General features: G+C 39.3%; 1 protein-coding gene across 21 annotated transcripts in view; it reads right to left on the bottom strand.

Moving 5' to 3' along the window:
* Positions 1-6,569: 6,569 nt before the first annotated feature.
* The window catches only part of NXPE4 (neurexophilin and PC-esterase domain family member 4), a 49,061-nt gene continuing 43,335 nt past the window's right edge, over positions 6,570-12,295 (bottom strand). For 20 of the 21 annotated variants that reach the window (XM_025465454.3, XM_025465451.3, XM_025465456.3 and 17 more), the window contains 2 exons: positions 10,321-10,527; positions 6,570-7,425 (listed from right to left, as the gene is read on the bottom strand). In XM_025465454.3, coding sequence (XP_025321239.1) covers positions 6,890-7,425; positions 10,321-10,527 — 743 coding nt within the window. In that variant the 3' untranslated portion in view covers positions 6,570-6,889. The remainder of the gene's footprint in view (positions 7,426-10,320; positions 10,528-12,295) is intronic. The other variant, XM_025465464.3, reaches the window with a different exon arrangement.

Raw genomic sequence — 12,295 nt, 5'->3', positions numbered from 1 at the left:
TTCCAACTCATGCTAGTAATTTCCATGGCAGCTAAAGGAAAAACCAAAAGGAAACTGAATGACTCATCTTGGGAGTCAAATAAGGTAAGCCAATTCTCTAAGCCTTTAGGTTCTGCTGTCCTCTTTCCTTGGATCCATTCTCAGACTGATCCTCTTCACACTGTAGTCCCAAGAAGCTTACGTCATAATGGTCTTCAGTGTTCAAGATCTCTCAATGAGAGATTCAGAATTTATAGGTCATAGAAAAACCCCAGCAAAAAATAACAATTCTGATAGACTCTGCTTGGACCAATCACTTATGCAGGCAGTAGAACACTTTCATAGATGAGGAGGATCCAAAGAGACGCAGAACCACATGGTTGACAGTTCCAGTAGTATGATATAAAGTGGATAAGTTGCAGTTCTCTAGGAAAAGAGGGGTTCTGTTATTAGAAGGGAACATTGGCCAGGACAGAAACAATGCTCAGTACAGAAGGCAAAATAGTTGAAGGTAGGTAAGAGAGGGAGTCATTTTTCCTGCCATTAATACTTTATCTCTAGGGAAGAGTTTTTTTAAATGATCTTATTTATTCACGAGAAACACACAGAGAGAGGCAGAGACAGGTAGAGGGAGAAGCAGGCTACCTCAAGGGAGCCTGATGCAGGACTCCATCCAGGACTCTGGGATCACAACCTGAGCCGAAGGCAGATCCCTAACCACTAAGCCACCCAGGTGCCCCTCTAGGGAAGTTTTATCTGAAAGTTTGCTTTATCCTCATGAGTCATCTAAATTACTTAATCACTCATTCATTCATTTAGTCCCAATCATGTATTGCATACCTGCAGTTGCAGACTTGGAAATAACGGGGAATCCAAGGATGATCTCTCAGCTCTAAAGATCTGGGACTATTTATAGGTGATAAAGATATATTCCCTGCTCTCATGAAATATGTAATTTACTTTCAGTGTTACCTATGTTATCAGACACATATAATTATTTCTACTACAATAGAACATTACAGCCCTATGAAAATAGTGCCATGGGTGCACAGAAGAGGGAGTGGTTGAGTATGCCTATATAGATCTGGGACTTGAAGGAGAACAGATCTCTTTAATTAGAGAATGCTATGAAAGGTTTTCTTTCCATTAAAAAGGAACAGCTTAGACAATGGATTTAAGACAGGAATATATAGTCAATATGATCCTTACCTAGTTTTGGAAGTGGGAAACCCATCAAAGGGACACTTTTAGAGCCAAACTTAGTGTGAGATATAGAAGTTTAGGTAATGCTGGCATACTCCTAGTTTCATTTCTAAGTTATTTCTATACAAGTTTATCTCTTTAGTTGGATTATAAATACTTTCTGGTCAGAGACCAAATCTAATTCTTCCTTGTTTTTCTAAGTGTGCCAAACCCTTTCCAGGAGCCACTTGGATCAATATCATTCTTCATGTTCCAAAAAGAGTAAATCTTTCCTGGCAACACAAAGATACAACTATTAATATGTCCATACTCTATGTTCTCTTTTAAAGCTTCAGTCATCAATAGGTAATAATGAAAAATGCAATCTTTGTCCATAAACTTTTGATTTCTGAGCCACAACATGAAAATATTTTGTGATACATATCTCATGGGCTTTGGCAGACTCGATGAATCTTGGAGTCTTTCTGTAATATCATGGATATGTTCTCCTGAAAGAGAACACGTCTTTACTACATGCCATGCCATTCTATTCATAAAATAGCTCTGTAATTCCAAATAGGTGACTGTTAGTCACTGTTGTATCCAGCTTTCTCCCTGGCAAATGTAAGAGGAGTCTTTATTTTATTCAACACGTACAGATTGAACCAATACATTCTGGGCATTTTCTATATACTGTAGACAAAACATCTAGTGAGCAACACAAGACTCTTATAGTTAGGGAGCTTAGAATATACCATTGAGTAGAGCAGGTAAAAATCAGATGTAAAACTAACTTAATGAGATCATCTTGAATAGTGATATACAGTTGCATAAAAAGGGAACATAATAATTAGCTAATAGATGGAGGACCTGCATCTAGATTGTGTGGCCAGGAAGAATTACCTCTTAGGAGACATTTGCTCTGAGGCTGGATTTAGAATCTACTGAAAGATTTTTATCTAAGGGTGTGAAATAATTTGATATGTATTTTCAAAAGAACAATCTAGCAGCTGTGTAGAGAATGCTTTATAGAGGTTTCAAGATTATAAGCAGAAAGACCAGTTGTTGCCTAACTCCAGGAGAGAGATAGTATAGTCTGAACCAGGATGGAGCAACTGAAGTAGAAAAGAAGAGACAGATTGTCTACATAGAACAAATTATGGCAGGACTTGGAAATGAGAGGAATGGATGAATAAAGGATACCTTTTGACTACTGTGTGGATCTTGCTAACATTTCTTTTTTTTAAACTTGGAGACTAGGGACAAATATGTTTTGGAATATAAATCAAGAATTGTACTTTGATCATGGTGAGTTTGAGATACCTCCTAGATAGGGAAATAGAGAATTAAGTAGGCAATTAGATATGCAATTCCTAAATACAATACAGAGACCAAAGTTGAAGACAAATTTAGAAGTCATTAAAACTATAGGCAGTATTTAAACCAGAGGGTAGAAACCATTCAGAATGAGACTATAGAGCAAAAAGGTGAGTAGGATTGAACCCCAGGGTATTCCAAATTTAGAGGCCAAGTAGGGGAGGTAGAATTGTCAAAGGAGAGGGGGAGGAACTTTCTAGACAGGCAAGAGGAAAACATAGAGTCATGTTAAACAAAGGAAAGTGAGGGTCTGAACGAAGAACTTAAATGACACCAAGGGGCTGAATTGGATGAACACAGACAAGGGGCCATCATATTTGATGACACAAAGGTGAGCTTAACAGGAGAAGTGGATAGCATAAGCCAACTTGGAATGTATTGTAACAAAGAATAGGAGGCAATGAGGAGAGTAAATATAGAATCACATTTTCAAGAAGGTTTTGTTCAAAGGGGAGAAGATGTGTGACAGTAATTGAAGAGAAATGTAATACCAGGGATCTATAGGGTTTTTTAACACATAGGTTTTAAAATTTTTGTTCCTGTTTTTAGAGATGTAAAATATTAGAGCATGGTCTTGTTTTCTAAGGAAATGACCCAGTAAAAGAGTAAGCTGATGACTGTAACAGTTATCAACTTATTGTCTCTCAGCTCCAAACTTACCCTTCAATATATTCTCTGCAATAATGGACAGAATGCTATTAAGCTTCTCTCCTGCACATTGTTAAACGTTCTCAGTAGAGGGTGATGAAGGGACATTGTAGGAAGCATCATCTATGCTGACATTTTCAGTGGCTTTGCAGTGGGTTGGTAGTGTGGATACTGGGCCATCTGATGGAGCTCTTTCCCAGTCTTGTTCCCAGGACCTGTCCATCATTTTATGACCTTGCAGACTTGTCCTGGACTAATGATAATCTTCCCTGGCCTTTGCTACCCAGAAAATGACACCACAAAACTTCCTGCTGATGAAGGCCTCCTGCTTGCATGGGCACCCATTCCTTTGGCAGGTCTCCTGCAGAGTCCCCACCTGCTCTGCATGCCCATGCCCCTGCTGGCCAATCATCTGCACTCTGCCCACACCCACACAGGGTGTTTTTTGCTTGCTCAGCAACTGCACACTGGGCATGGCCTGGACCAACAGCAACCTCTGCTACTTTCACCAACAAGGTCTGACCCTCTGCCTTGGGAAGGCCCCTTCCAAGTTGCTCCCTCCTTGAATTTCCTCCCTCTACCCTAAGGGTACCATGTGGTTTCCTTACATATTATAATCTCTCCTTTATCAAGGGTTTACTATTTCTCTATTCAAGACTTCTTGGGTTTAGTTCATGGTGTGGTTTCTACCTTTTTTTAAATTATTATTATTCATGAGAAAGAGAGGGGGAGAGGGGGAGGGGGAAGAGAAGGGAGGGAGTGAGGGGGAGAGAGAGAGAAAGAGAGAGAGAGACAGGCAGGCAGAGAGAGAAGCAGCTCCATGCAGGGAGCCCCACGTGGAACTCAATCCCAGGTCTCTAGGATCAGGCCCTGGACTGAAGGCGGTGCTAAACCGTTGAGCCACCTGGGCTGCCCCTGGTTTCTACCTTCTAATTGGATCCAGATGATACGGCCACAAGAGAGATTATAACTGCAGGAATTTAGCACTAGCTGCTACTTAGAATATGCCAGTTTTTAAAGCATTTTCCTTGGCCATATCTTCATATATGTAATTAAAAAACTCTCACCTTCTTGGTTTCTTCTCAGTATATATTTAACATCCTTGCCTCTTTATAATGGTTTTCCTTGAAAATATTTACCTCTTTGTTTCTTTTAGGAGTATTTATCCATCTGTAAGAATCTGTCCTGCCCAAAAGGCTGGGTGCCAGACATTTTCACCTTTTACTCCTGTTAGAAGACCAAATTGCATTTGCTGCGTACATAGTTGGCAATTATCTCAGATAGGAAATGGCCACACCAAATGTCGAGACAAAGCAAGAGTTACCTCTATATTTATGATGATTTAGTTTTTGGAAGAACCAGAAGCACTAATCTCTGAGCTATCCTGAATGTATTATCCTATCTGGGCTTACACTTTCTCTTAGGATTTATACATTACAAACTTATTTCCCTTTCTTTACTTAAATCTCCAGGTCACATTCTAATAGGTAGTCTCTGTTCTAAAATTACAGCCCTCTGTGTGTCTTTTTAAAAAATCTGCCCCTCGAATAAGACCTCTAATGCCCCTTATTCATTCTCACTACAGCCGAAAAGTGGTCATGGAAAGTCACTTTACTAACAGAGAACAACACATGCTGTGCCAGGTTTCCATGGTTTCACAACTCTTGTTCATTCTGACCTTAACAACTGCAACAGTCTACGGTGATGCCCTGGTTCAGGGAACCTGCTCCTTCTCTTTTCTCATCCCTTAACTGCCTTCCCACTATAATTATAAAATTCAGGGGATCCCTGGGTGGCGCAGTGGTTTAGCGCCTGCCTTTGGCCCAGGGCCCGATCCTGGAGACCCTGGATCGAGTCCCACGTCGGGCTCCCAGTGTATGGAGCCTGCTTCTCCCTCTGCCTTTGTCTCTGCCTCTCTCTCTCTCTCTCTCTCTCTCTCTCTCTGTGTGACTATCATTAAAAAAAAAAAAAAAATTCAAACTCCTTGCCATAGGCTACAAAGGCCATACATAATCTGGCCCCTGCCTTTGTCTCTAACTTCTTCCTCCATATTGCTTGCATTGACAATACTCCAGGCATAATGATCTCCTCTTCCTTATATAAATCAAGCTCCATCATGTCTCAGGGGGTTGATAGTTGTCATTTTTTTTCTGTTCCATCTTTCCCTCATGGATACCTCCTTTCCACTAGTAGTTTGATTTCACTTGAAATGCCTTCCTCTCTGAGATGCCTTCTCCACTATCTTTGTTACCTCCATCACCAGCATGCTACCACTGTCCATTACATACTTTGTTGACACTACTTTAGTAGGTTGGAATTATTTTCTATCTTTTTTATTGCAGTGTAAATTTTTTTTATGGCAGAGAATTCATGTGCCTTTTTGACCACTTTATCTCTAAAGAGTAGAACAGTTCCTGGCACATGATAATATTTTTTGACCATCTGAATGTTTACTGGGCTTTGAACCATGAACCATGATTCATGGGCAAATAAGTAGAAAATTTATTATCCCTTACCCAGAGGAAGCTGGATAAATAGATTGTTTTTATTATAATTGTTCTTGCCTAGAAATACCAAGAGTAGGTCAGAGGCCCAGTGGTATCTGGGACATGGTTTAGAGTGAAAAATTAAGGAAGAATATGATGCCGAATTGTTTTATAATAATTATGTTGTACCTTTCAACTGAAATTCTATCAATCATTCTTTTTTGGCCAAATTTTGGGAAGGTCTGTTAAAATGCAAGAGAGAGAGATTAAAATGTTGATTACAGAAACCAGTGTTGTTGATTATCTACATCATGGGTTTCCAACATGTTTCATCACAAGCTCTCCCACAAGTCCAACACACCTGTAGGTTAGCATGGCTGACAGCCTGGCTGAAATGGTATAACAGAACCTGTACCCTACCCACCAGGCACCTCTTCTAAGTCCTGTCCATTCAGGAAGTACCTGAAGTACCACCTAGAGCACCCAGATCTGCACAGATCAAGGTTTGAAAAACCATAAGTTTTAAACTGACTCCTTTATTTGGGAAATAGGCCCATAGAACTGAAGTGCTTTATCCAAAATTGTAAAATTACTGTCAACAAAAGGACTGAAGCTCAGCTTCCTAAACTCTAGGGAACTGTGTTTTTACCTGTGTTGTTCTATATTCCTGGAAGATAAATTCTATCAAATTAAATTAGCTCCTAGCAGTTGGAGTTCTTCTAGGGAGAGAAAAGTCAGAGGTTTTCAGTATCCAGGGGGCCTTGCTTAGAATTCTGTTGCTCCTCTAGGACTCTAGGCATGGAGAATTGCCTTTCAGGACTTCTCTTGCCACTTGGATGTCATCTTGAGCTTGTCTTTAGCAGCAGAAACAAGAAAAATGAGACCATTATCTCCAAATATTTTTACATGACTTTATTGCACTGGATTTCCATGAATCAGAGACAACTTTTAACCATTAGGTGTCCTGACTTCCCATTTGTGAAGAGTGGCATGACTCTGATCAAGAAGTATGGTCCTTTTTCATGGGTATTTTCAATTTTTATTCTTAAGTAGAAGCCCAATTAGAAGTTATTTATTTGTTAAATTGGTTGTTTATTGATTAGCAATGGTGCAGATCTCATGCTAATTGGGAGTTCAGAGCCAAACACAAGATCTGGCATGACTGCAAACACTTTATAAATATTTTTAATCAAGTGAATGAATTTCAGAGGTGTTATCTAGCAAATATAGTTTAATAATATATTAACTTCATTTCTGACTACAGATTGAGGTGGATGCACACTCTTTGTGCCATATGCAATTGTTATATCCCAGGCATCAATGAGGCCCACATTAAGATCTTGAAAAATTTCCTTAAGGGCAAGATACTGGACATAACCATGAAAGTCACTAAATCTTTCCACATCACCATGCATCTCCCTGATGTTTTCTGCCTTGATAATAACCATAGTGTCTGGGCTTCTCAGAAGAAGACGCTGAACAGCTTTGTGGACATTGAGGGCCCTTCGGATAAAAACATCGATGGGGAAGGGCCTGAAATGCTGGCCCAGAGAAATAACAATGACAGTGTTTTTTTCTCCTCCAGTTCTGTCAATGACTCGGGCAATGTATTCAATTTCTTTCACTGAATAGGTCAATGATCCAATCAGAGGGTAACCATGTTTTTGCCACTGGATGTTGATATTCTTGTCCAAATCCACAGCAAGCTGGTGTTGAAATTTTCCCGATTCATGCAGATCCACTGACTTCAGCGCTGATGACAAGTAGGCAATCCCAAAATAGAAGAAGTATAAAGTTATAAAGATCTAAAGACAGAAGAAAAGTTTTGGTGTTTATAATCAGATAAGTTAATCATGCATAACTGATTTTATTATAGGTTTAAATGAAGGAATAGCTTTGAAAATTATTTTAACAATCCAAAGTGTTATACAGGTAAGAGGTTATATATGTTCATTTGTAGAACCATGCAGAAGCAAACTGATTGGGGATGTAAGCACTGCAGTAACTTCATGGGAGCATGATGTAGTTAATTTTTTAGGTATTATATTTGTACATTTCGTGAGCTGTAGATTAAGCTTGAGGCTTGAGAAAGTACTTATGTCTTTACATTAAAAAAACAAGTAAACTTATTTCTCCAAATACTCAGAGTTTCCATAAGACTGGAATTATATTCTATACTTTTGTGTTTCCTTTACATATGCTTAGAATAGTACTGAGCATCTCATCTATAATAGTATTACTATTCACTTGTGAAGGTCTTCATAGTTTACAAAGCATTTATTTGGATATATTCATTCGCCTCAAGGCATGTTCCTTCCTCCCTACACAAACAGACACAGACACACTGTAGTCCTTCTTATCCACTGAGGATACATTCCAAGACCCCTGGTGGATGCCTGAGACTGCAGATAGCACTGAACCCTATATATACCATGTTTTTTTCCTGTACATATATACCTATGATAAAGTTGAATTTATAAATTAGGCACAGTAAAAGATTAACAACAATGAAAATAAAATAGAACAATTATAACAATATACTGCAATAAAGTTATGCAAATGTGATCTCTCTCAAAATGTCTTGCTGTACTGGACTCCTCCTTTTTCTGTGATGACGTGAGATGATAAAATGCCTATGTGATGAGATGAAGTGAGGTGGATGATGTAGGCATCACAACATAGCCTTAGGCTACTATTGACCTCACAATATGTCAGGAGGATGATCTGCTTCCAGACTGCAGTTGACAGCAAGTAGCTCAAACTGTAGAAAATGAAACCAACTCCTGGGTATATACACACATACACACACACATACATGCAGACACATTTAATTATCATATTATAGAAAATCAAGAGATGAAATGACCTGCTGAAGCTAGTAAGTGACAGAAGCTGCACCTCAATTTGAAGCTCCTCCCAACTCTCATGAAAACTGTCTACCCAACCTTAGAACCTATGAAAACATGAGTATAATACTAACAGAATAAAGCCAAGTCCTTCCATTTTTCATCCTATAAATTAGGCCTTTATCAGACTATCAGGGCCAGCTGCTTTGTAGTTAGAACTTCTGAGGAAAATATGTAGAAAAGGATTATTAATGCTTTGTAACAAGTGCCATCTTTGAAGTAAAGGGCTACATTTAGTTTTCACCCAAGGCGTTTGAAAATAAAGATACTGGAACATTAGTTGAAGGAAGATGGCAATATCATTGTCTTCGTTCTGCTTCTGACTTACTTCAACTTCCTTTTCCAAAGCATGCTATAAAATTTAACTTTTAACAAAATGTGCAACAGACGTTTTGCTACAATTTAAATGGTTAGGCAAAGAGGAGGGAACTCATTAAACTCAGACTTTCTATAACCTAAGGAATTCAGTATTGTAGAATGGAATGCTAAAGATTACCACCAGACCCTTAATCTTATAGACCAGGAAACTGAGGTCTAGAAGAATTCAGAGGTCACAACTGAAAACTCTCCCCTTTGGTGGGAATTCCACCTACTGCTTGGAGCTGAGGCCCTACCGTTCTCTTTTTTATTGGGAGGATCAGCCTACCTTCTAAAGTGCGAGATCACAAAAGTGGCAGCCATGTCAGAAAGGCTGTAATGGAGACACATAAGGTGAGCTATTCCCAGTAATGACAGCCAGGAGCCAGGACCCGGGACCCAGCAGGCAGGCAGGCAGGCACCTCATTTTCCAGTTAAGAGTGCTAAGGTCTACTAGTGAATTCTGAATTATTATTGGTGTATCCTTGGTTTAGTAAATAGAGCAACTGGACTAGGATTCTAGCCACTGGATTCCAGCCCCAATTTGGACATGGGATAACAGTCACAGTAGCTCTTGTTCACTGGGCACTATGTGTCTTGCAATGTACTAAGTATTTTATAACCATTATCTCATTGGGTCTTCATAACAACCATCAGATAGTATTATTATTTGTAGTTGATGGATGAGAAAAATAAGGCACCAAAAATAAGTAACACACCAAAAGTCATAGCTTCTGAGTGGCACAGCCTACGTACATTAGACAACACAGCCTATACTTTTAAGTATTATTTCTAACTGGTGCTAAGTCATTGCCTTGCTCCTGGAAGTTTTCTTTTCAAGTAATGATAACAGGGATGATAGCTTACACCAAAGAGGACCTACCTATGTAACAATTCTAAATGCATTGTATATATTACTTCATTCTACCAGGTGGGTTATTTTTTCATGTTTATTTTATAGATGAAGAAGCTGAGAAGGACAACGGTTATATAACTTGCCCAAGGTTACCCAGGTAGAACATGAAGAAGCCAGATTTTGCTCTGAGATCATCTAGGATCTAGAATCTACATCCTTAATCATTATGCCAACTGTAGAAAATGGGCAATGTAGTATCTTACATTATTTTCAGCTCTGTCAATGATTTTCTGGGCATGCTGGGTACATACTCAGGTACACATTGGGATACAGATATAATAAATCTTTTCTACACATGCTCCTTCCAGTCAGATTAATGTATTCTTTTAAAAGAAAGACAATGATGTCTTGAAAAGTTTTAGTGTGTTGTGATTAAGAGATATGAAGAAGAGGCATTTCCTATTGCTCCCTTGAAATAAAAAGTAAATTTCTGAAAGGGATATGAATAATGGCTTAGACTGAGGCATACTGTTGATACTGTTTTTGAAATATTCCATCCACTGGCGGACTGTGGAATCTCCCATTAGATACACGAATTTTCCTGTTAGGCATTCTTTCATTTTGATCGGAGCCAAACTACAGGAGACAGGATTCCATGTCTCTTTCCAGACATGTCCACCAGGGATTGTGGATGTCATTCCAAACTTGCATTTCTTTTTCACTGGAACAGTTTTTCCTGCCAAAGAATCAGCAAGATAAGATCTAAAATATCACACATGCATCAGTATTTATTAAGAACCTACTATCTTTTCTAAGTATCCTTTTAATGGGTCATGAGGGAGGTGAAAAAGCCTATTGAAGCATCATCATCTTAATGTAATAGTTATTTTTAGCAAAATTTTTCTCTGATATGAATATTCTAAATTATGCCCATTAATGTTTATTATAGAGAACATATTTTCTCTACCCACTCCCCACAAAGAACTCTCTTGGTAAAATTTAAATATTTGCTTTCCTATGGAAGTAAAGTTATCAATTCTTGCTTAGTAATAAAAACCCAATTATTTTATCATTTTAAGCCTACTTTACCTCCAAGTTTGTCCACTCTGTCACAGTGTCTTAAATGACATCAGCAAACTAAATTCTTTGAATAGAGGGTCCAGGATGGCAGCATAGGAAGATCCTGAACCTACCCCCTCCCATGGACACACCGAATCTACCACTACATATACAACAATTCCCCCTGAATAACTGAGGTCCTATTGAACAGCTGCTTCACAACAAATGATAGAGGGACTGCATAGAGAAAGGTAAAAAGATGGAGGCATGGTAACCAGGGGAGCCCTGTCCTCAACACAGCAACCTGCATTAGGGAGGGATATCATGCAGAGGACCACACACAGATGTGCTTGTCGTGGGCACAGCAGAAAACCATCTATTTAAAAGGCAACTAGTCTATAAGTGAAGTAAATCCATTTACTAACCCTGCATCATCTGTCATGTAAGTAGGGGAACTACTGAAATGCTTTCTGGGGTGGGAGATGCTGACAAGTGCCTTTTTTTTTTTTTTTTTCATATTCCCTCTTTGCTATAATAGCATGGATAGAAACAGGGTCAAGTGCTCTAGCAGCTTACTAGATCTGCCCTATGCAAGTCCTGAGTCTCTAGTTTACAGCAGTTCCAGCTTCCCCCAAGGCACTACCCTATCCCAAACGCCCTCACCCCTGTTTGTGCCCTCCCCAGCTCCATCTGTCCTGCCAAGGGACCCCAGAGTTGCATGCCATAGAGTTTCCCAAGGTCACGCCTGACCCAGCCATCTTGCCAATGTAGCCCAGGTAGCCCTGCATGGTGTGCATCAGGAACCCCCAGGCATGCACTCACTCAAGATTTAGCCATCTCATGAGGATGGACATAGCAGGATCCCCTGGCCCATGTCCACTCCAGGTCCAGCTATCTTATCAGGATGGCCCCAGCACAGTTCACCCTGGAAACCCCAGGACCCACACTTGTTCCAGCCCCAGTCATCCCACCAAAACCACAAGGCACACAGCTCACACGGGGGATGCTCCTATACAAGGCCACTCTTTTAAGACAGAGAGGTAACTATTCTGCCTAATTCATAGAAAAAAACCCCACAAAAATGAACAAAGAACAAAGAATTTGGTTCCAAATGAAAAAAGCAAAATAAAGCCCTAGAAAAAAACCCCAATGAAACAGAGATAAGTAATTTATCTGATAAAGAGTTCAAATTAATAGTTATAAAGACATTGACCAAAATGGATGAGTAGAGGGCTTCAAAAAAGAGTTAGAAAATATAAAAAATAACCAGAGCTGAAGAATACAAACTGAAATGGGAAGTAAACTAAGGTAAATCAACAGCAGATTAGATGAAACAGAAGAATGGAATAGCAATCTGGAAGACAGAGAAGTGGAAACCATCCAAGCTGAATGGCACAAATGCTTTTTGTTTGTTTGTGTGTTTGTTTCAGGAGTTGAATTAGTGA

This window comes from Canis lupus, chromosome 5 (genome assembly GCF_003254725.2).
Source record: "Canis lupus dingo isolate Sandy chromosome 5, ASM325472v2, whole genome shotgun sequence".
NCBI classification, from domain to species: domain Eukaryota; kingdom Metazoa; phylum Chordata; class Mammalia; order Carnivora; family Canidae; genus Canis; species Canis lupus.
This window is presented reverse-complemented; position numbering and strand designations above follow the sequence as displayed.